Source organism: Podarcis muralis, chromosome 12, assembly GCF_964188315.1.
Source record: "Podarcis muralis chromosome 12, rPodMur119.hap1.1, whole genome shotgun sequence".
In the NCBI taxonomy this organism is placed as follows: domain Eukaryota; kingdom Metazoa; phylum Chordata; class Lepidosauria; order Squamata; family Lacertidae; genus Podarcis; species Podarcis muralis.
This window is the reverse complement of record NC_135666.1, coordinates 29,380,488-29,405,671: the sequence shown is the minus strand read 5'-3', so window position 1 is coordinate 29,405,671 and position 25,184 is coordinate 29,380,488. Positions and strand designations below refer to the sequence as shown.

At 43.0% G+C, this 25,184-nt stretch overlaps 2 protein-coding genes across 12 annotated transcripts in view; one reads left to right on the top strand and one right to left on the bottom strand.

Annotated features, from left to right (window-relative positions):
* Positions 1 to 5,692, top strand: part of SLC25A13 (solute carrier family 25 member 13) — a 107,664-nt gene extending 101,972 nt beyond the window's left edge. For 3 of the 4 annotated variants that reach the window (XM_077936953.1, XM_028749835.2, XM_077936954.1), the window contains 3 exons: positions 1,945 to 2,103; positions 2,198 to 2,288; positions 4,414 to 5,692. In XM_077936953.1, coding sequence (XP_077793079.1) covers positions 1,945 to 2,103; positions 2,198 to 2,288; positions 4,414 to 4,594 — 431 coding nt within the window. In that variant the 3' untranslated portion in view covers positions 4,595 to 5,692. The remainder of the gene's footprint in view (positions 1 to 1,944; positions 2,104 to 2,197; positions 2,289 to 4,413) is intronic. The other variant, XM_077936955.1, reaches the window with a different exon arrangement.
* A 479-nt stretch (positions 5,693 to 6,171) lies between these two features.
* The window catches only part of DYNC1I1 (dynein cytoplasmic 1 intermediate chain 1), a 237,002-nt gene continuing 217,989 nt past the window's right edge, over positions 6,172 to 25,184 (bottom strand). For 4 of the 8 annotated variants that reach the window (XM_077936960.1, XM_077936962.1, XM_077936959.1 and 1 more), the window contains one exon: positions 6,172 to 9,093. In XM_077936960.1, coding sequence (XP_077793086.1) covers positions 8,983 to 9,093 — 111 coding nt within the window. In that variant the 3' untranslated portion in view covers positions 6,172 to 8,982. Of the gene's footprint in view, positions 9,094 to 24,786; positions 24,958 to 25,184 lie in introns of those variants that run through there. The other 4 variants (XM_077936958.1, XM_077936956.1, XM_028749825.2 and 1 more) reach the window with 1 other exon arrangement.

Here is a 25,184-nt window from a genome sequence, read left to right as displayed (position 1 = left end):
TAATGGGTTTTGAGAGACGAGGAGCAGTCCTTATTTTGGTGATAAACACACACTTTTACATCTCTTTCAAAGGAGTCTACTAAAAAAAAAAAAGTGAGATGGCGTTCTGGAGCCAAACCACATTGGTTTGGACAAAAACTGTTACAGAATTATTAAGCTTTAGAGGGAAGAAGAAGATGAAAAAAAAATAGCAAAAGCAAAGGAGATTTATGCATCTACATCTGACCAAGCTGGTTTGGAACTGACGCAAAATGGAAAAGTAATAAAATAAGAAGAGACACTGTTTTTGAATACAGTCTTGCTTTATTTTTGTCCTCCCCCCCCCCCTTGTTTTTCTTTAAATCTAAATACGGATTATTTCATTAGACTGAGTTTGAAAAACTGCTGGTCCAAGGCCTAAAATCATTCGAGGTGCCCCTTTTGACTGCATGGAGAGAGCATGTTTCAGGATTGTGGCCCCTTCTCTGCTGATAATTCGGTATTTGTTGCTTTCTGTTGTTTATCTGCCAGCATAAATCTTCCAACAAGACTTTGCTGAAGAAATTAGACGCTGAAAAATGTGCATATGCCCAAAGGAAAACATGGAACATTATTGAGTTGGGGTTTGGGTTTTTATTTTATTTTGGCGTATTGTGCATAACTTGTACCTGTCTGCCTGTTTTGAGTTTAACAAGACTTCTCACAGGATGTAGCCCTGAAGTCAAAAAAGTGCAAAAATTTCCAGTATTCTGCACATAGGGGCAAATGCTGGAAACTACAAGGGAGCTGACTTTTACCTCCCCAAAGTGAACTCAAGACCCTCTGCAAGCTTCAGACATATTGAAGACTTCTGTTTGCCACTCAACTTAAAAAGAAAAATAAAGCATCCATGACAGATAGCCATCCAACCTCTGCTTAAAAATCTACAAGGAAGGAGAGTCCACAGCCTCCTGAGGGAGACTGTTCCACTGTCAAACAGCTCTTGGTGTCGGAAAGTTTTTCGGTATGTTTAGTCGAAATCTCCTTTCTTGTAACTTGAAGCCATTGGTTCAGATCCTCTCCTCCAGAGCAGGAGAAAAGAAGCTTGCTGCATCTTACATGTGACAGCCCTTGAGATATTTGAAGATGGCTACCATATCTCCTTTCAGCCTCCTCTTTTCCAGGCTCAACATACCCAGCTCCTTCAACCATTCCTCATAAGGCTTGGTATGCAGACCCTTGATCATCCTAGTTGCCCTCCTCTGCACACATTCCAGCTTGTCAACATCCTTAAATTGTGGTGCCCAGAATTGGACACAGTTTTCCAGATGTGGTCTGACAAAGGCAGAATAGGTAAAGGTCAAAGGACCCCTGACAGTTAAGTCCAGTCGCGAATGACTCTGGGGTTGCGGCGCTCATCTCGCTTTACAGGCCGAGGGAGCTGGTGTTTGTCCGCAGACAGTTTTTCCAGGTCATGTGGCCAGCATGACTAAACCATTTCTGGCAAAACCAGAGCAGCGCACGGAAACGCCGTTTACCTTCCCACCGGAGCGGTACCTATTTATCTACTTGCACTTTTTGGCGTGCTTTCGAACTGCTAATTTGGCAGGAGCTGGGACCGAGGAACGGGAGCTCACCACATCGCAGGGATTCGAACCGCGACCTTTTGATCGGCAAGCCCAAGGATCAGTGGTTTAGACCACAGCGCCCCCAAAGAGATAGGGACCTCCCTTGATCTGGACACTATACTTCTGTTGATGCAGCCTACAATGGCATTAACCTTTTTTGCTGCTGCATCACACTGTTGACTCACTGTTGACCCCTAGATCCTTTTCACATATACTGCTAGTAAGCCAATCAGCACAGACCATACTGAGCTAGATGGAGCAGAAGGCAGCTTCCCAGGGTCCTAACAGGCCAACTCACCCATCTCTAAGCAAGTTCAACAAGCTGGTTTCTTTTCTGCCCTGCTTTCCCTTTCTCCAGGAATGCCTGCCGCTTCCTTAGTGACGCCTGCGGATGTGATCAAGACGAGGTTACAGGTGGCAGCCCGTGCAGGACAAACAACCTACAGCGGCGTGATTGACTGTTTCGGGAAGATCCTCCGAGAGGAAGGCCCCAGGGCATTTTGGAAAGGAGCTGCAGGTAGCCTTTGCAAACACTCATTTTAACAAGGAAGGATGCATGTTAACCTGACGCATTAATGTGGCTAATCATGGTGTGGTTTCCTGCCCCTCAGCTCGTGTATTTCGGTCGTCTCCTCAGTTTGGAGTAACCCTAGTGACTTACGAGCTTCTGCAGAGATGGTTCTACATTGATTTTGGAGGAACGTAAGTACCGTACTTTTCGCACCAAAGGACGCACCGGACAATAGGACGCACCTTGTTTTAGAGGGGGGAGAAGAAGAAAAAAATCTCGCCCTCTCTGCCCAGCGCCCCTTTAGCAAAGCGGCAGGAGGTGCTGCGCAGAGAGGGGGAGAATTTTCCCCCTCTTGTTTTCCCCCTCTAAAACAAGGTGCCATTTAAGATGCGTTCAGTTGCCTTCAGGCGGTACGCACCGACCCCTCTCGCTCTCCAGGCTTCAGGTTCCTTTCAACCTGCTCTTTGGAGCTGGCGGGGGGAAGCCCACCACGAGCCCCAAAGAGCAGGTTGGGGAGCAGCGGAAAGCTTCTATGGCTTCTTTAGCCCCGCAAGCGCTCTCCCAGCTGGAGAGGTGGCGCGCGGCTAAAGAGGCTCCTGCCATAGCGTCTCCTGCTATGGCGTCTTCGCTCCATAGGACGCACACACATTTCCCCTTCATTTTTGAAGGGGGAAAAGTGCGTCCTATATAGCGAAAAATACGGTATGTTGGGTTGACCACCTTGGCTCTCTTTATAGGAGTTAGTCATAAAGAGCTCCAGATTTTCTTTATGAATTAAGGGTCACTAAAGCTCAGGGGAGATACACTTTTTAACATCAGTGCTTGTCATGTACATGAGGGCAGACAGGAAGAGGAACACAAGTAGTCAAATAGCAAAGGGAAGATCCATTCACAGAGTGCAGTAGGGTTTTTTAAAAAGACTTTTTATTAAGATTTTCCCATAATACAATAAAATTACAACTACAGAAGATACAAATTGATGAAGTGAAATACAAAGTCCTTTCTTTCAAAATAAAACAACATAGTTTTATTGATTTCCAAACGAAGTTCTCTCTTAAAAGTAGTTCCTGGTCCTTACCACCCACAGAGGACAGTAGCTCCTCCCAGCTCGCACCTGGGATCTTTCCTTTCTCCTCCCAGCCTCATATCCTGGGGGACCAGCATTTTCCTGGTCATCACCCAGGGTCCTCCATCAACCCTCTACTACCCCCATGAGTATACAATCTATGAACTCTAATAAAGGCCCCAGACATAGGACTCCAAAGAAATAGGAGAAAGCCGAAAAACAAAAGCCAAAAAACAAGAAAGAAAGAAAGAAAGAAAGAAAGAAAGAAAGAAAGAAAGAAAGAAAGAAAGAAAGAAAGAAAGAAAGAATAGAGAGAAAAGAATAAGGGGGAAAGGGGAAAACCCATTAGTGAAAGATACAGAAGAAAAACTTTCATTTTTCCATCTGCCAATAAAAAAAAAAATTAAAATCATTAGAAACCTTTGGCATGGAAGAGTACAGTAGTGTTGGCATGCTGTTAATACTGCAATGCTGTTGATGAGATTGAGAAGTCTCATCAGCACTAGTGTTAAGACTTGCATCACTGGTGCATCATGTCACCTTAAGTTTCCATGTTTTCACCTCTTCTGCCGACGCTCAAAACAGATTTCACACTGAACAGATTGCTGGGCGAGTCTCAAAGTAATTTTTAACGTACTTCTACTGTGCTGCTTTATAGGCAGCTGCTGGAGATTATAGGACTTTATTTTTCTACAGGTATGTAAAACATTCTCCACCCCAGATGCTGTTGGGCTCCACCTTCCATCAGCCCCAGCCAGCAAGACCAGTGGCCAGGGTTGATGGGAACTATAGTCAAAGAGCATCTCAGTCAGCGGACTAAAGTTTAAAAAACCGTGGCTTGCTGTCTGAAAGGATTGCATAAGAAATTGGTAAAAAAGAGGAAAAAGAAGATTATAGGAAGCTTCCCATCTAGCCCAGTATTGTCTGCCCAGTTTCAGTCAGGGCATCGCTTTACCTGGAGTTGCTGGGGATGGAACCGGGGACCTCCTGCATAAAAAGCAGATGCACTACCACTGAGCTATGGTCCTTCCTCAGCCCCAGGTACCAACTCTTCCATAAGGTTGAGTGCTGATGTTCCCAATGACCAGGAGGAATAGCCACGAATGGGAGGGAGTTTGGAGAGAGGCGGAACCAAATAGCATTTTGTCCCAGGCAAGCTCTTGTGGGCGGGGGGCTCTTTTTCTCTGGAAAGAACTTTACTTTTATGGTGGAAGGCTGCATAATCACACTTGATAAAATATGTATTGCAGGAAGCCAGCTGGATCGGAAGCCGTTCTGAAAACAAGGATCACCCTACCTGCACCGAATCCTGACCACGTGGGGGGCTACAAGTTGGCTGTTGCCACTTTTGCAGGAATTGAAAACAAATTTGGACTTTACTTACCTCGATTTAGGTCTTCACCACCTACCTCAAAGGCAGCGCCTGTCTGATCACAAGGCAGCGACTTCCTTTTACAGAATGTTGGGAAAGAGCCATTCATCTGATCAGACTTAATACTTCATTCCTTTAGCTTTCCGGTCTCAACCCAGCACCACCTGATCTGCAAGTCTTTCTTCCCACCTGCTCCCCATCTTTTAAGTGTGAATCATTGGTCTCTGCGCTTCCTTTTATCAGATCACTGTGAAATTCTTGCTAGAATAGTCTTATCGGTTTGGGTCCCTGAATGCATTTTTGTTCTTTCTTGCACATACCTGGGGTCGTGAATGTACTTGGGCTCATTTGGGGAAAGACATTTGTATGCAACTGCTCTTCTTGTTGGGGAGGGTGGTATGTTTCAGGGAGGGCTGTCCTGTCGTCATGGCTGCATGTTGGCTATTCAACAGAGATCATGGTGCTCAACGCAGAACAATTTAGACAGTGCGTCTAAGACTTGGGGACACATTCCATTTGCATCCGTACCGGAGGATTCGAAAGGTGTCGATACGAGCGGTACCTGAGTCTTGCCAAGAGTGACTGTATTTTACTACACGCACAAGTTGCATTCCTGGATTGTATTAGGAGGGTTTTATGGGGAACATGTTTTTCTAACTGAAACCACATCGACGAGCGTTTAGCAATTATATTCTGTTCCTGGTATCAGAAGGCTTGTGGGGTTGGGGGGTGGGAAGAGAAATGTAATTTTTTCCATAGTCTCTGCACTTTATGGAAGAGCATCGTACCACGAGAAATGAAAATTCAACACCAAACGGCACGAGCCATCGAGAGGTGTAGCTATACATTCTTCAGTGCTATTTGGCTCGGGGCTCCAGCACAGCTTTCGTCGACACTAATGGAGGCTGTGCCCAAGGGGGTCACACCAGGCCCTGCTGATATTTGGATTCTTGTTTTTTGTGTTGGTGCACTTAGAGTAACCTGCTGCTTGTTTAAATAAATGCAATAGAAAAATCCATGCACTGTATCAATAGTATCTGCCTTAACTGCCAGCTTGTAATTGAAAAATATTTGTGTGGAAATTCTGAATAATTTTGATGAATTAAAACAGATTTTTTTAAAAAACCAAAACAAAAATACAATAATAATAATAACAACCAGATTAAATATTTTGCCTTCTTTTGGAGGGGGGGGGGGGCGCCTTGCAGAGTTTAGTGGGAAACTGAGACCAACATTAAGGCCACATTAAGGCCATCAATTGAAAGTGCCATGACACCACTTTAAAACAGTCACAGCTTCCTGCAAAGAATTATGGGAGCTGTACTTCGTTAAGGGGGCTGAGAGAGGCTAAGTCACTGAGGGCTGAACTCTTTTCTTGCTTTTAACAAGTATTGCAACATGTGCCTAGAAAGGCTTCGCAGTGCAAGCCATCTGTCACGGATGCCACCACATGGCCTGTTTTCCCATGCTGAGACCACCGGTAGCTTTTTAAAAGCTCGTCCCATTTTTATAAAATAGATGTAGGCTTTGGTTTTTAATAGTAATAAAAAAGTTTGCCTTGGATCTTTTTAAAGCGTTAACTAAAGCCACTAACTGGATCAAATTCTCCACAAATTATTACTTAAAACATAAAATCGGAATACTGCAATTTTTATTGATTTAATAGAACTGATTGGTTAAAGTTCTACGTCTCAATTAAGAGCAAGGGCCTTCATTAAACAAGCTTTGGGTGTTTGCAGCAGATCCGAACTCCGTGCATTTATTTTAAGAAAAATATATGCTGGTCGCTATTATAAGAAATATCAAAGTGTTTTACAATAGTATCTATATATACTTAAAAACACACATAAAAATTAAAATCTGGTACTACTATTACCTATTCCTAATTGCCTGCATAAGCCTGGCGGAACAGAAAAGTTTTCAGCAGCCGTTTAAAGGTTGAAACAGAAGGTGCCCAAGCGTTGGCTGGGTGCAGGCTCAGATGGGACTTTGCCAACTTGACTTCTTCATGAAAAGAAGGCCAGGCTGTCAATTTATAAAGCCTTGCTGTGCCTCGTACGGGTATTGTGTCCTGGCTGAGAATTTGAGCTGAATGCTGAGCAGTCTCCCCGACCCACCTTATTCAAACCTCAAATTCTGCCACAAATTTAACAAGCTGCTAGCCTTAAGCAAGATCCTGTTGTCTTAACCTCAGCCAGTCAGCTATAATATGGGTTTAATACCAGCACACCTCCACGGCTAGGGTAAGGACTGCAGCGCTATTGATAAGAGCAGCCATCGCTCTAACTGCACCAAGACTTAAGGGCAAGAGTGCCCTGAATGTGCCACCAAGGAGGACCTCTTTGCCACATTGGTTCCTTGGACACGTCCGATGAGCACAGCCCAACTGGTGTGGCTGTGCATTCGGCTCGTCAGTTCTGATTAGGCTCCGCGCTGTGGAAAACGAGCAGTGTAAAAAGCACTTTGGAAATGGAAGCATCGTTTTGTCACTTGAGCCGTTTAGCTTGCTGCTTACGCTAAAGGACATATTTTAAATCTAATGATTATACATAATAAATTACTGGCTGGTTTGGAAATAAGTAAGCCTCAAGATACTTTCATTATGGAACTCTCTGGGGAAGTTAAACACAGCAAATAACCCAGAAACAGCACTTGAACAAATTGTGCTTTTTTAACCACTCTCTGTGTGTACTTTAGAAAGTAGTCCTACTTGCCGCCTAAGAGGCAGCGCTGCAACTTTCCAGGAAATACAGGGCGCTAAATCCAACAACTGTATTTTGGCAAAGTCCGGGGACAAAACGGATGGTGCCAGTTGGCAGATGCGTGGCTGCAGACAGAAAAAAATGGAATTGTGAGCAGTAGAACCAAAATGTGTGGTTTTGTTTTTTTTTTTGCTTTGACTCTCTCTGCAAAGCCAAGTATCTGGACCAAACTGATCCTCTGCATCATTTTGAGCAGGTTAGGATGAAAGATGCTGACATGGAGCTTAAACAGTATCCAAACAACCCTCGCCTTGAGGCACTGCCAGTCGCATTCCATTGACAAAAGACACGTATTTTGGATCATTTAACAGTGGACTAGGAAGGTATGTCCAGTTCGGATACTAATGTAGGGATGGGAAACTTGTAGCTCTTCACCATCCCTGACCATTGACCATGATGGGTGGGACTGATGGAAGCGGGATGGGCAGGCAGGACTCCAAAGCCCTCCCAATGGACCATCCCAATGGTTGCAGCTGAACAGAGGAATTAATGTCAGACCTCATGTAAGTGCACAGACAGATTCTGCAGTCTTTTAAGTGAGCACAGTGGAAAATTGGCCCGTGTGCCTGGGAAGCTAAAGAAGCTCAGAGCTTAAATTTACACATGGATCTATACATATGAAGCATCAGAATGGCCCACAGAAATCTCGCCGGTAAGATTAATTATGGTTGTGCATTTGTATTACCAGTGCAAATCTGAGCAAGTAATATTGACTCTTACCACTCCAAGAAAAACAAAACCCTGTTCATCTAATCAATGTTACTACCCCAGAAGTTACAATTCTCTGACTGACCAGTAACGGAAATAATTTTATCAAGAAGAAAACCAACAAAACTTGGCTACAGAACAGCTCTGACACATTTTACTGCCGTTGCCTCTGTCTACTTCTGAAACAACACTTCCTCATTCAGACCATTAGTGGTATCCTGCAATGAGTGCCGGGGACCAACTGCACATGAAATATTGCTAAAGTATCTAGGATTAATAGGCGATTTTAGAAAGTTCTGTTTATTCAACCAAACCCTTTTACAGATTTCATTTTAGTAAAAAGTGACATCCAGTAATAGTTGTTTGGGACTCGACATAACCCCAACAGGCATGCAGAGACAATGCAGTTTGCTCGTTATGCACATGCTTTGGGATCGTTTATTTTAATGCTTTCAAATAAATATGTTCCATGCAGCACACCGCAATAAATAAGGAGCAGCAATGTTCGTATAGTACATCCATTCATAATGTAAGTCACCATGTGAAACACCACATCTAAAAGTCTCTGGCCCAGTCCCATGTTGCGAAGCGCACCACATCTGTACCCAATCATATCTGACTTCATATGGATTTAATAGGACTGTGCCAGAAACGCGCGTGAGCCCAAGTTTATTCAGGAGTTCCTAGCTAGTTACTGCAGCTACTAAAGGATTTAAAAGGCAACAACTGAACCCGCTTGGGCTTGATTTGTCCTCTCATTCGTAAACTTCTCAAAAAGAAATATGAAGCATGAAAACGCTCTGGATATTTTCAGACAGCTTGAAGCACAACACGATTAATATGGAGAAATCGGAACCCTGGGGAATGCTGGCAGCAACACTGGCATGGAAAGCCACAACAATACTGACTTGACATAGAACATGACTGCAATCGACAGAGGGCAGGTGACTACAAAGGGAAGGACACCTTTCTCTCCTCTAGGCAGAGATCTCCATGGTTCCTTCTTCTTCGCTGTCTGCTCTGTTGGCACGGATTTCCACCAGAGTCCGGGCAAATCGGGTCCACTCATCATTGTGCGGTATAGCAAGCTGCAAGAATTAAACAGACAATGGTGCAGAGAAATTAAGACTGGACAAAGGGAGGTCTTAAGCCACACTGTTTTGACAGTCGTTCGTTATTCTGTTTACAGCAACCCTCTTGGAGGAATGATGCAACTGGGTGTTTTATAAAAATCTATGATGGGGTATGTTAACAGCCAGTTGAACAGTTTTGGTGTTGTTTTTCTTAGGCTTGCCTAAAGATGTTGCTAAAATACTATTCCAAGCATCCTGCCTACTGCTGGCTAGGGCTGATCAGCAGTATAGTTCAGCATCTGGAGGACCACAGGTTAGCCCCTAGGGTGATATTAGATAGATAAATAGAGGGATATAGGATATAGGATAAAAATGCTGTAGGGCAATGAAATGAACACGACACATTTTATCATGTTAACAAATGGCAGAATCCAACCAAATGCTATCGATACTTTTAAAACCAATGAAAGCCTTTTCTGGTTGATGTAGGCAAGCCTATTTAGACTTTCAAACATTAAGCATTTATTTACGCAGTTTATAAATCATGTTTCGCCACAACATGATCTCATCAGCCTTGGTTTGAGATGTGCTCTTTATGTTTATGCATCTCAGTAATGATGGCACTGAATCAGACTGGCCTAGCTTCCCTGCTATCTGAGAGTGTTGGTTTGGAAGGAGATGTCCCACCACAGTAGAAGACCACAACAAGTCGGGGATAAGGAAGCTGTGGCTTTCCCACCATCCCTGCCCATGGGCCATGTTAGCTGGGGCTGATGGGAGGTGGAGTCCAATGAGAGGGCCACAGGCTCCCTATCTCTGCTATAAGTTAAGGTCAGAATGTTACAATAGCAGCAGCTGGACACGGCCAGGGTGATACTACACTGCAGTTAGAATGGAACTCCAGGATGGGTTACACATGTTAAAAATGTATGCACCATGTCATATTTCTGAAATCATTATGCAGCAAGATTTGAGAGGGGGCAGGGGGCATTTTTGCTCTGCCCTGTTTCTCAGTACAGCTACAGAAAAGGTATACAATAAAAATGCTAAGCATCTCTAGAGCAAGTGAATATTATGCAAACTGATCAGAATTTCTTCTCCCACCCCTTAACACTGAAAAAACCTGGTAAAATTGTTCCTTTTTTCGCTTTATTCTTATGAAGACAGGACAAAAGTATGCTCCGAGTGGGATATGTATTTCAAATGGAATGGATGCTAGGGTGATTTAGTGATACCACGGGACAATCCCACCCCACCCCAGAATCCATTCTAGCTGAATCTAGTCTTGCAATTTTTGAGAGATAATGCAAAACAAGATTGAAACAATCACCAGGCTGCTTCTTCTATGTACATTTTCATAGACTCCGACCCTAGAAGCCGGCAACATGAATTTAAATTAACCATGCACATTTTTACAGCTCTGTAAAGTCTGTAATCTCTCGCTGGATGCTGTAGGAGAAAGTAACTGTTTAAAGAAATTATGCAACATAGATGGCTGGAAAGGAACTTCTTTCGAGGCAGGAAGCAGTGTGACTGACATTGAGCATCTGGGGTATGTGTCCCATTACTGCTAGTGAGCCATAAAACCATACAATCCTTTTATGCACCTTATGCAAATTTGTACTACAAGTGCAGAAGGAAGGATCTGTCCATTTCAGTTGCCTCCATTTTTCCAATCTTAAATTCAGTTCTCCACATCTGGCAACAATTTCTGATTTCCCCCCCTTTAAATCCATATGAAAATTCACCAGCCTTTTAGTGCAAATTTCTCCTAGGAAACACATTTGTATATGCAGTTTAATGGACTACAGTACAAGCAATTTCCCCTAATATAATGCACTTGTGTATGCTATTTTCGTTAATATCTTTCTTTTCATGCACACTTCCCCCTAAGACACACATTTTTGTAAACAGTGTTGGGTTGGAGAATTGCATCACAAAGTTCGGGTGAAAATGTGAATTTTGAAGGATGGCTGTTTTTTGGTGCACATCGTTTTGGAAAGTGGAATTTTAATAGATTTGGCTTTAAATGTGTACCTAATTGAATTTCCCCTGGTTTGAGTACAAAAACGGCTTTGGTCACCTCTGTTGGAAGGAGGAGAGGGGAAATGTGTCCCTATTAATTCTCCTTGACCTTCCCTACCATTGACCGTAGTATCCCTCTGGAGCCTCTATCCGAGTTGGGGGTAGGTGGTGCTGCTTTGTGGTGATTCTGGTCCTGCTTGGATGGTCATTTTGAGAGGGGGATGCTTGAGGAGCACTCCTCCGCCCCACGGAGCCTTTAACATGGGGTTCCTCGGGGTTCCATTTTTATCTCCCCTGCAGCTTTTAACTTCTGCATGGTACCACCAAGTGGGATTGTCTATAGAGTTTGGGAGTACATTGTCAGCAATATGCTGATGACACTCAGCTCCATTTCTCCCTTACATCTGCAGGTGAGGCAGTGGACGTGCTGGACTAGTGTCTTGCCTCGGTAATGGACTGGATGAGAGCCAACAAACTGAAGCTCAATCCAGATAAGACTGAGACACTGTTAGTGGGTGGTTCCCTATGGGAGGCGGCCTGCTCTTGGAGCAAGTATGTAGCTTGGGGTACTCTTTTAAAGGTAAAGTGTGCCTGCTGCCACAGTCACTTCAGGAGACAAATCACCATCATTTTACAAAAATGAATGTCAGAGAGGTGCCATTTGGATTTTATGTTTCCTATTCGAATATATATTTGGACAAATATTTGTTAGATTATATATATATATATATATATATATATATATATATATATATGCAGGTTTTGGTGTCCTCGGGTGTCTTCCCGTGTAAAAGTTGGGGTGTCTAGGCGACGTTTCGACGAGGTCTCACTCGTCATCTTCAGGCTGGTGTTTTCGGCTTCTTGTTACTGGAACAGAGCAGGATCTCAGTGTTTGAGTTCCTATAAATACTGTTGAGGTGTGGTGTATAGCCTCCAATGTTCTGGGCAGAGAGGAAGTTCCCAGGCTAGTGTGCCTTTTCTTCTTTTGTTCCTTAATTGCTTGAGGGATATCTTGAGTGATTTCTTGAGTGATATCCTGAGTACCACTTAGGTGGGTCATTAGGTGTGGATTAGTTGCTAAAGCCTTTGTGTCTTGACCTCTTGAACTTTGTGAAGAGTTTTTCTGAGAAGATGGCTGTATTAGTTGTGCTCTGGCTTGGCTTCGTGTATAGGGGCGAGCTGTGGTTTTGTGGCCTGTGCCAGCCAGATCTGTGTAGGGATTGCAGGGGGGTGCAGCATCCGGAGGTGCCACCATGGTTTGGCTACTGGATGGTGTCTGTAATTTATCTGTGGAGAGGGTCTGGGTTTGGGTCTGGTGTGGTTGATTGGTGATGGCGTTCTGTGTGCCTCTGGATCTGGTGTCAGTTTTTGTGGGGAGGGCTAATTTCCAGATGTCTGGCAAGCGGGATGTGTCGTCACGCTTGTTCATGTTGTGAGGGTGTTTCTCTATCTCGAAATCACTCAAGATATCCCTCAAGCAATTAAGGAACAAAAGAAGAAAAGGCACACTAGCCTGGGAACTTCCTCTCTGCCCAGAACATTGGAGGCTATACACCACACCTCAACAGTATTTATAGGAACTCAAACACTGAGATCCTGCTCTGTTCCAGTAACAAGAAGCCGAAAACACCAGCCTGAAGATGACGAGTGAGACCTCGTCGAAACGTCGCCTAGACACCCCAACTTTTACACGGGAAGACACCCGAGGACACCAAAACCTGCATTCCTATATATATATATATATATATATATATATATATATATATATATATAATCTATCTTCTTCTTTCTTTATCTGAAGCCTGTAATGCAGATTCACTAAAATTTCCATCTCAGGGTTCTCATTTTTATATATTCCATTCTAAATTATGTTTGGCTTCAAGAGAGCTAGTTAAAAAGATTTTGTAAAGCTGGCTAATTAATGACCGCAAAAAAAAAGAGTTTGGGTTAATTTTAGCTTGGTTCCTCCAATAGCATCAGCCAGGCAAATGATTATAATGACTAAGATGAGGCTTCAAAATAAAGACCAAGTGTGGTTTATCAGCATCCTTATAATCTTTCAATTTAACAGAAGCATTTTAGGAAAGAACAGAAAAACTCTATCTCAGGAGTGCATTAACTGTTTACTCTAAGCAGAGCTTTTGCCATCCTGAAGTTGTCTGCACACAAACCATAAGAAATGCATTTGATATGGAATGAGATTTGTTGCAAACAGTTTTGCACGTAAAGTTCTTCACGATTCAGTCATGCAAGGAACTAGACAACAGGGTAAGAAGGAACTGGATTCTAGAATGATACTGTCAAATACCCGATTTATAACACATACATGAGTGACTGACCAAACGATATAAGTTAAATGCTTTAAGTTTCTTCCGTCCTCAGTAGCATGTATGGGATTTTAAGGGAAACAGGAAACTTATGTTGAACACTAAGGTGTCTTAATAAACCTATCTCAGTCTGGCTGCTGCTTTAAGTTATTTTAATTGATTGATTGATTGATTGATTGATTGATTGACTGACTGATTTATAGCCCATTCATCCTACCAGGGCAGCAGAGACACCTGTAATTAAAAATAAAATAAATATATACAGCGGTACCTCAGGTTACATATGCTTCAGGTTACAGACTCCGCTAACCCAGAAATAGTACCTCGGGTTAAGAACTTTGCTTCAGGATGAGAACAGAAATCATGCTCCAGCAGCACGGCGGCAGTGGGAGGCCCCATTAGCTAAAGTGGTGCTTCAGGTTAAGAACAGTTTCAGGTTAAGAACGAACCTCCGGAATACAGAGGTACCACTGTATTTAAAACATTTTAAATTGTTATACATATCTCAAAACAACAGAATCCTAGAATTGTAGGATTGTACATCTACAACTAATTTAAGACCAGTTACAACCAAATCATATGTTTGGACAGGCCCGCCGTAAACAGAACAGTTTTCAGCAAGCATCTAAAAGAGGACAATGATATTGCCAGCCTAATGTCAATAAGCAGGGAGTTCCAAATTTCAGGTGCTGTCACTCTAAAGCAGGCATAGGCAAACTCCGGCCCTCCAGACGTTTTGAGACTACAATTCCCATCATCCCTGACCACTGGTCCTGTTAGCTAGGGATGATGGGAATTGTAGTTCCAAAACATCTGGAGGGTCACAGTTTGCCTATGCCTGCTCTAAAGGAATGACTCCTTACAAGTAAAGAGCAGGCGCTGCATGGCACTTGTACAAGTGCTGCAGATCGAATAAACTGAATTAAGTAAACCCATTCAGTAAACTGGCCCTAAGCCATTAAAGTAGCAACCTGAATTCAGCCTGGTAGCAAATGAGCAGCCATGCGGGTGTAATATTCTGGCAGACTCTTAACTCCTAACCTGAAAGCCTGGAGATCACACCCTATTCACTTCCCCAGAGCAAAAAAGAGTTTGTCAATCACCCTGAACTCTGGCAAATGGCAAAATCACTCCTACCTAGAGAAGACCTAGAGCTGCTCTCACCGACATTCCCCCTCCATTGCACCACTGGGCAATGATTAAGGTAAAGGGACCCCTGACCATTAGGTCCAGTCGTTGCTGACTCTGGGGTTGCGGCGCTCATCTCGCTTTATTGGCCGAGGGAGCCGGCGTACAGCTTCCGTGTCATATGGCCAGAATGACTAAGCCGCTTCTGGTGGACCAGAGCAGCGCACGGAAACGCCGTTTACCTTCCCGCCTATCTACTTGCACTTTGACGTGCTTTCAAACTGCTAGGTTGGCAGGAGCAGGGACCGAGGAATGGGAGCTCACCCTGTTGTGGGAATTCGAACTGCCGACCTTCTGATCGGCAAGTCCTAGGCTCTGTGGTTTAACCCACAGCGCCACCCGCGTCCCTATGAGTAACTTGCGCCATTTATTTATTTCTTGCATTTATATCCCAATATTTCCCCCCAAGGAACTCAAGATGGCATACTTGGTTCTTCCCGGCCTTGTTTGATCCCAACAACCCTGTGAGGTAGGTTAGGCAGTGACCGGTCAAAGGTCACCTAAGTGAGCTTCATTGCCGAGTAGGGATTTGAACCCCAGTCTCCCAGGTCCTAGTCCGAGGCTCTAACCACTATCAACACACTGGCTCTCAAGGGGGCTACAGCATAACTCTGTCAGTCTGGTTCCAATCCAGCAAAGCTTTCCTGCATGGATTCATTTATAGTGTTGTAGAAAGAAAACCACACAGATACTCAAATCAAGACAAAAGAAAAAGAAGTATAGGCACAGACGTATTAAAAATAGATAATTAAAATTTACAAAAGGATGAAACATTGCATGAAGACAATCATAACTGCAACACTCCTTCCCAAATCTTACACAGAAGACAGTAAGGAAAAAATTTCCATATTAGAAATCCATATAGCTTTCTTTCTCCCTATGGGGTCTGCTCGCGCGCATATATATATATATATATATGAGCACACACCTTTTCTGGCTTTGATCCTGCGGTAGTATCAAAACTCCTTCATTATTTTTCTTTATATATAGTCTGAAAAAGTCTGTATTTTTCCAGGCAACTCCCAATGCCACACACATGGCTGGAAACAAAGTGGGAGGTAATCTGAAAGGGGGGGGGCGGGGAGGAAGGCCACCAAAGTAACCGAAAGCACCCTGTTCACATAGCTGGAGTACCACTGTGCTTAACTCTTCAGAGAGCCGAGCATCATTGCTAACAATGGATGAAACCACCGGCGAGAGGTTGAAGCCAGAAAACTGCATGCAGATGATTTTAATCAGCTCTGTGTATATACTGGTGTGCTTAACTGAAGGGGTGGGATACCACAGACGGGCTAAAGACTATCTCCGCTCAACACACAGCAGGTATTGCAGGAACTGTACATACCCCCCCTCCCATAAAGTTCATTTGTGGGTTTTCATCTTGATTAACCTCTGCTGCGAACTGTGTCTCTTTGCACTGTTCGGGGGCGGCCGTTACAGATCACGGGAGTTGCAGCAGCAAAGATAAGAAACCGCAGGATCCCTACAGGCACACACACCAGATTTTTTCCACTGGCGAAACACACACAGAGCTAAAAGTTCAGGCGCACCTCAAACGAAATCTTCGAAATTGAAGAGTTTGGCTAAAGTTGGGAACATGTGACCTTCCAGTTCTCAGTACATTGCATGTCCCATCATCTCTTGGAGGGATGGAGATCAACCTCTGGAGGTCCACAAGTTCCTGCTTAGATAATGTTAGCAAATTAGCAAGTTGGCCAAACTGCCTACCGTTTAAAGAACTGCATTTCCCCCTCGTTTTTCACAGCACCATCTTCATTACTGGGCTTGAGCTTGATGGTTCTGAATCTCACTCCAATCCAACCCTCCCCACAAACTTTTTTGAACCAAAGAAAGCCCAGGCACCCTTGCCGACTCCAAAGCTTCACCGGCCTCGGGAAATCCAATAATGGTTCATTCTGCCTACTTGGCTCAGAGCAGAAAGGAAAAATCCCAAGGGGAGGGCTATTACCTTCTGTGGGTGGTAAGGGCTAAGAACAACCTTTAAGAGAGGACTTTGTACAGTATTCGAATTGTACTTTTTGTAGCAGCTTTCAGGGTGTGTTTTTATTTACTTTAGCTTTCTATATCTTACTGCATTGTAAAAAGTACTCCAACAACACTTACAGTCCATTCTGCATACTGTACTAAACTGGCAGTGGTTCTGTTTAAGGGTTGGTTGGGCTCCGGCAAAAATAACAAAATGCCTTGTGACACCTTAAACACTCACAAATGTATTATAGTATACACACCCACAGACTGGAATCCACTTTGTCAGAGGTGTAAATCTCAGTTGACAGAAGAGATGTTGCTAGGGCTGAACATAGGATGTTGCCTTATACCAAATCAGACCATTGGTCCATATAGCTCAGTATTATCTACACTGACTGACAGCAGCTCTCCAGGGTTTCAGAAATAGGGCATTTCCAGTATTACCGGGAGACGCCGGGGATTGAACCTGCAACCTTCTGCATGCAAAGCAGATGCTCTCCTACTGAGCTGTGGCTCTTTCCCAAGGGGGCCAAGCCACAAATCTTGAACCACACTAAGTGTTTCTGGGTGGGAAATGAATAGAAGGGGAAACTGAACTGGGAGATGACCCAGGTTCCTGGTAGGATATTAATTTGGGGCAACACATATGTTTAAGATCTGTAATAAATGTGGTTAACTGTAGAAAACTGGATTGATGTGGAGCAGGATCAGTTGGAGAATTACCGTATTTTTTGCTCTATAAGACTCACTTTTTCCTACCTAAAAAAGTAAAGGGAAATGTGTGTGCATCTTATGGAGCGAATGCAGGCTGCGCAGCTATCCCAGAAGCCAGAACAGCAAGAGGGATTGCTGCTTTCACTGTGCAGCGATCCCTCTTGCTGTTCTGGCTTCTGAGATTCAGAATATTTTTTTTCTTGTTTTCCTCCTCCAAAAACTAGGTGCGTCTTGTGGTCTGGTGCGTCTTATAGAGCGAAAAATACGGTAACTGAAATTGAATAAATGAATAAATGGAAGGATTTGAGCTGGGGTACAAATTAATTGAAGAATTTTATCTGGGATGCTTCCACTGAGAAATTAGTTAGCTTGCTATCTATGACACCTCTTCTATGTATTAATTTAGTTATGAATGTATGCTTTCTTTTATATTGACACTGATTTTATTATAATTTATTTTAAGCTGTCCTGAGACACTTTCTACAGGGTAGAATACAAATTCCAAAAAGACATAAAAATAAATGCATAACATGAGGTACCTCCTTTTTTATTTTTTAACGCAGGTGCCTGCCTCTGAAAATTAATAATTCTCAAGAGCTGTTTTCCGAAAGGTTGCAAGCATCACAGGCTCTGGCTGTCTGCTACGGAAAGACAAGGAACTGCCTGGCTGGCACGAGGAATGTATGGATCTTTTGCTTTTTTTAAAGCCACCAAACCTGTGTACTTGCGGTCTGCTGGATCACAGCCAAAGCGCCTGCAAATACCATAAAATTATAGTTCAAATATGTCGTTTCCGCTTTTCTACGGAGCAAATTAATGTCCTGAACTCTTCCGTAATGTGCTGCAATTTTAGGCTAACCGGCTCCTTATCAAGACATACATTCCATTGCGCCATACATTTATACAACACACAACTTCACCAACCATTAAGGAAAAAGCATTTTAACACCATAATTAAGTCCTCCCTCACAACCAAGGTTGCTATTGAAAGTGACAGGCTCAAACCACAGAAGAATCATAAAGATGATTAATTATACAAACGAATTCTTGTTTTAGAAGATATTCCTCCAGAAAACATATGCTGGTACTAGTAAAGAGGAGAGCATGCCTGCTCAGCTGAATTTCACAAACAAGAACACCATTACATTAATGTGATATCGCTTTAACCCATATTGGCACTGAAGATTTTTTCCTCTCAAATCCCTGTAGCGCAGGGAAATAGCTGTAACAATTTCCTAGTCAAGCTGATCTTACTGTGTGTATATAGAAAAAAACAAGAAAATGTTCTTGGGAAATAAGTTTACTTCCCTCCTCATCCTGGCTAAATTTGTTATTTTAAATGCACTATTTCATGGTTCCTTATTAAGATGCTACACAATGTTAATGATGCTATATTACTTGTAAAAGTGCATTTTCCTTCTTCCACATTAAGATGTTGTACAATATTAGGAAATTCAGTACAGCTTCTCCCTCCTGACCCCCACTGCCCCAGGAGAATATTTGCTTATGAACCAGGGTGCTGTGCTAGAAGGCTGCCCTACAACCACACCTTGGCTACGGACCAGTTCAACATGTCGTCCAGCTTCCTTATAGACAGATACTGCAGATCACTCAACAGACTGGGGGATGCCCTCCTCATGTTTAGATGACTGCAATGTGTTCTCTGCAGGGTTTCCCTTATAGCTGGCGCAGAGCATGCAGGTGATGTAGAATTTCATCAGTAGAAAAAAAGACAGTCGCGGAACCGAGAAATTACACAAAACAAATGAAATTCCGTGAAAATCCCTGAAATGAGAAGTAATCGACTAGAAATATTATCTTATAGAATTAAACTAAATAACCAAAATCAAAAAGTTTAAGGAAAAAATTAGAAAAACCTAGAACTGAACAAAGCCTTAAAGGGATGCCAGCTACAAACCTCATTTCACTGAACTATTCAGTTCCTCAGAAGGAAACAGAGAAATCATAAACCTTAAATGACCAAATTCAAAGAAAGAGGGTAAGGTTCTAGGTTTTTCTAATTTTTTTCCTTAAACTTTTTGATTTTGGTTATTTAGTTTAATTCTATACGATAATATTTCTAGTTGATTACTTCTCATTTCAGGGATTTTCATGGTATTTCATTTGTTTGATGTAGAATTTCATGGGCTGGGTGACAAGTAGCACCCATTCCTGGGAGCATACCCAGCCAGTTTTAAGCTCTTGCAACTTAACATAAAAATCCCTGAACTACTATGGATCAAGTTAGAAATACCAATTTTCTCTTCACTCCCCAGCTAAGATAACAAACGGAACTTGGTTGCCATTGCCTGGTGATTACTGCCTTAAGGTGACACAGAGGCAGTCGTCGTCTCCCCCTCCCCACACTGGTAGCAGCCCCAATGTTATGGAGTGGGGACTCCTTGCTGAACGGCCTCATCTGTACTGGCATTCCACTGGCTTGCACAAAATGTTCATCTCCCATATTAATTGGCGTCACTTTAACGGGATTCTTCTGTTGTCTCTTTTAATAACGGTTGTTGATATTTTAATGTTGCATGACTTTGCAAATGGCTTAGAAGACTATGTTTGGCATTAAGCAACATATACAGTGGTACCTTGGGTTAAGAACTTAATTCATTCTGGAGGTCCATTCTTAACCTGAAACTGTTCTTAACCTGAGGTACCACTTTAGCTAATGGGGCCTCCCGCTGCCACCACGCTGCCGCTGCACGATTTCAGTTCTCATCCTGAGGTAAAGTTCTTAACCCGAGGTACTAGTTCTGGGTTAGCGGAGTCTGTAACCTGAAGCGTCTGTAACCCGAGGTACTACTGTACATTTATATATTTAGCAAATTTATAAACTGCTTCACCGACCACCAAAAGGGTGCACAAGACAAATTACAAATAAATACAAATTCTAAGAACAGTAAAATGATTCTTGCAAACAACCATCCCTACCAATCTACAATTAACTAAATGGTAAGTATTATTATTAATCATTAATAATAATACTAACAATAATTTATTGGATAACTCTGAATAAAGGCTTTATTCGTGGCAGCAGTTCATTTCCCCCTTTGCTGTTACCACTGCTGTTCATGCTGCTCACTCGCCCAGAGAAATGAAGGCAGAGGAACAAGAGGCTGTCCCTTCCCGTTGGTGCAGGCGAGAGAGAAAGGGCAGGTGAGCAGTGAGTAGCTGTTGTTGCCTTTTATTGGTTTGCCTGACAGGGTCAGTCTAAGACATTTTGCTTCCTGAGGCAAAGGACAAGGCAGTGTCCCCTCTCCATTCCAGGTTCAAGTGTTGACTGGGCTGGCTGTTGAATCTTATTTCAATACTCACGACGAGGCAAAATCGTCTGGTGTACCTGAGGCAGCAGGCAGGGGTGCCATCTTTCGGTGCCCTGTGTGCTCATTGTTATTGTTTAGTCATTTAGTCGTGTCCGACTCTTCGTGACCCCATGAACCAGAGCACGCCAGGCTTCCAATGCCTCCTGCCGTTTAGTCAAACTCATGCCGGTAGCTTCAAGAACACTGTCCAACCATCTCGTCCTCTGTCGTCCCCTTCTCCTTGTGCCCTCCATCTTTCCCAACATCACAGTCTTTTCCAGGGAGTCTTCTCTTCTCATGAGATGGCCAAAGTATTGGAGTCTCAGCTTCAGGATCTGTCCTTCAGCACCAGAATTCAAAACATCAATTCTTCGGCGATCAGCCTTCTTTATGGTCCAGCTCTCACTTCCATACATCACTACTACCATACCCACAAAAAAGCCCTCAATATTCCACAGCCAAGTGGCTCCATTGGGTGCTCCCACTGCCCCTCTGACAGACTGTCGCAGCTGCAGCAAGCCCCAGTGGGCTGCTGGGAGGAGCCTCGGCCGCCCCCCAAAAGGCCCAGGGGAGGGTCTGCTGAGGGGCTGCAACAGGCTCCGTCGGGCCCTCCCGCTGCAGCAGCAGGCCTTAATATATACACATATCACAATCTATCACACACATCTCCAGAATGGGCAGGAAGCAAGTCAAACCACTTTAAGTGCACATATTTCATTTTAGATTAAGAGTGTAGCTGAAGACACAGCTTTTATTCCTGTTGGTGTATGAACCGATGTGTACATTAAAGACCTCAAAGACTGTATGGTAACACAAATTAAGGAATATCGTAATGAGAAACACAAGGATTTAGGGTGATAATTACTGGGCTTTGCCCTACTTACACCGGCTTACCCCCTACTGAGGCTACCAAAGCCAAAGATTTTATCACTCTAGTAATCAGCAATGGGTGATGGCCTTCATAAAACACAGTAATTAAACTGACTGATTTTTCAAACCTGGGCATTTTTTTCATTAAGGAGCTCTTTTTAAGCCACTCTTTAAAAAAAAAAGGGCACACTGGATACATCAGTCACTATTTCTCTCCTAAATGCCAACATTTGGGAGCAAAACTGATCAACACGCTGTTTCCCATGCATTCATTACACAAGCCAGGGTGGGGAGAATCAATCACGGAGTGATCCTGCAATGGAGACAGGAGAGCTCTATATATTTCTTATTTTTTTAAAAATCAAATATAGGATTTAAACAAAGTCTTCATACAACGAACATGTACAAAGAAGAAGGAGGGGCGTTGTCAGAAATGTAATACTTTCTTTGAAAATTGCGTAAGCAAATGAGTGGCTCTGTGTTCTGGGGCTCAGAACCCAACTCTGCCTTGTACTCAGTTTTTTTAGGCAGGTTACTTGTCCTTTGTTGTGGCAGCCATTTTGTGGCAAGCCATGGCCTTACTATAGTCATTTTGTTGTGGTACCCACAAATGTTTTCAAATTTCCAAATGGGACAATGAGTCTCCAAATATTGGCAACCCTTGAAATGCAGTACATTCCTGGCAGGCAACAGTTATGTACAAAGTTGTATTTTTCTCGCATTAATAGAGATGTTGGGTGAACTCCCAGAAGTGCAAATGACATCACTACACCTCTCTAGAGCATTACACAGAAGGAGCATTTGTTGGTACCTTTATACCAACATGTCTATGGCAAGTGAAGCAGGTGGTTGGAGACACTGAAACTAAAGTATATTTCAGATAACTATCTGAGTGGCACTACTCTTAATTTGAAGGAGTGCTAGTTATTTTCCAAGATTCTTTGTAAGAGACCATCCCAGTTATAAAAAGGTAAAGGGACCCCTGACCATTAGGTCCAGTCGTGACCGACTCTGGGGTTGTGGCGCTCATCTCACTTTATTGGCCAAGGGAGCCGGCGCACAGCTTCCGGGTCATGTGGCCAGCATGACTAAGCCGCTTCTGAGGAACCAGAGCAGCACACGGAAACGGCGTTTACCTTCCCGCCGGAGCAGTACCTATTTATCTACTTGCACTTTAACGTGCTTTCAAACTGCTAGGTTGGCAGGAGCAGGGACCAAGCAACGGGAGCTCACCCCGTCGCGGGGATTCGAACCGCCAACCTTCTGATTGGCAAGTCCTAGGCTTTGTGGTTTAACCCACAGCGCCACCCGCATCCCATGCCAGTTATACTGTAGTATAAATTTGTAGTGCTCTAATTCTCTGCAATGTAACACCCAATTGTGAATTGTCTCTGAGTAACATTACTAAACGACAACACAGTCCTAACCATGTCTACTTTGAAGTCAGCCCTATTGAATTTTATGGGGACTACTACCAGGTACATGCAATTAGGATCATGGCCCACATTTTCTAACACAATTCCTAACCTACTTAGCTGATACATATATATATTCAGTGTCTAGTCAGACTATTGCCACAGACTACTAAGACCTTCTACAGAAGCTTCAGTTAAATGCCTGTGTGCAGATAACACCCAACACTTGGCTAGCTTCAATTCATTACATTGGGGATGGCTCCAGGGAGGTTCCTAGGAAATTATGTCCATCATTGCTGGATAATATGAACAAGAGTAACCTCTGTGGGCCATCACAGAAGCATTTAGAGTTGAATTAAGTGCTCTCTTACAGCTGAATCTGGCTATTAAATCATCAAGGCATGTGAATATCTCTGTGCTCAGAGGTGAATAGCTTAACACTCATTTTTACTACTTATGACATATCATGACAACAGTAGGTGGCAAGTTTTGGGGTGCTGCTTTATGTAATGCTCTAAATAACATAGGTAGTCTACAGATGCAGAAAAGAAAATATTTCAAATGGATTTTTCTTGGATATATTCTTGTTCAACTGGATACACTTAAAAATAATGAGGATAATTCATTTCTATTTTGTCAAATAATCAATAACCTGCTCTTTCACCTTATCATACATGTGAATATGTGTGTGTGTGTGTGTACAATATATATATATATTGTCGTCCCTCGAACATGTGTATATAACTCACATTCATTCTAATGGGCAGAATGTACAAGCGTCAGAGAGAAAATAGACCCCTGGCTGTGAAAATAAATGTGTTCAGTTATTTTCAGAGATGATGCTGAAATCAAACAGCTAAAAAATGTAGATGCTGTTAAGAAAACTATCAGAAAATCAAAATATTAATGTTATTTTAAACTTACTAGTCATGGGCTGTACAATTTGCCCGTGTCTTTTCTGTTTGCGGTGTCATAAAATGAATGTTGACATCCATTTAATAGACAGGATGGAATAAAGAAGGTCAAGCCCTGACCCTCATGGAAATCAAAGGAAGCAAAGCTGTCACTTGTGGAGGTGCTGAGTAACCTTATGCAAATGGCGCCATCCAATTTTGGCCAGGGCACAAACCAGTCAGCAATTCTGCATGGCCTGGGAGGTGGTCTCATGGAGGATGCTATCTATAAGACCCTTTTCTTTGTTCCTCTTCTCTGTTCCATACTGTGGGTAATTATATTGTGGATCATGGGGAAATAGGAGCATCAATGTTTGGGTGATTACTCACTTGTGGCTAAACCAGCGTTACATGTATGGTCCATGTACTCCCTTCCTCCAGTCTCTTCTGCTGGCCATGAGGAGACCGGAAGCACCCACTGCCATTTTCAACTCGCCACAGTTTGTCATTTTCTCTGAATCTCAACAACCTCTGAAGAGTTTTAAACTATAATTCGTCCAAACAAGCCAAGATCAAATTGTGGCTACAGCTTCTGCCTTCTTTGAATAAACGACAATTTAATGGCCGTTCTCATATTGGACAAAATGACACAGTATGGTTAGTTTGAAATAGAATTGGTTGGTTGCAATATCCAAGCCAGGTCAGAAACTCCTAAGCTTTTAGCATGCAATTACGTATTCATACATATGCACATTAAAATAAATAAATAAAGGGATAAAGAAGAAAATTTCAGAATCCCAAAGCATGCAAGAGTAAATTAACAAACTTGGTTTGCATAGAATGTGCATTCTCTTCTAACAAGTATGCATTTGAATTATGTCATTAGGGCACATATGTAGGGTTCCACAAGAAATGAATGAGGCATTCATTCTGCACCCCAACCCTGCTAAGCAAGAAGTTGACAAACACCTTTGTTTCTGTTGCCACCTGTTCATCTCTCAGCCCTCACCCATCTTGGAAAAGAGGTACTTAGGTTGCAGTTGCCAGCAATCCAGGAGATGTCTTCCTCCATCTCCTCCAGGTCAGCTTGTAGATATGCAACCAGAAAATATATCCAATCCACAAAGGAGAGATGGAATAGCTGAGACTGAAGGAAAGGGAAACAAGGATCCAACATAAATAGTTCTGGGTTTCCCTAGTGAAAGGAGAAAGTGTGGACTGCCTCTCAGCAGAATTCATTCCACAAATCACCTAATCCAAGAAGGATATAAGCTCAATGTATGATAGAGGTAATTTTAAATCACCTCTTTGGTCTAGCTCTGGTTTTTTTAGATTGGGATCATTGTCCATTCTGCTTCTGATGTGGGGGTGGAG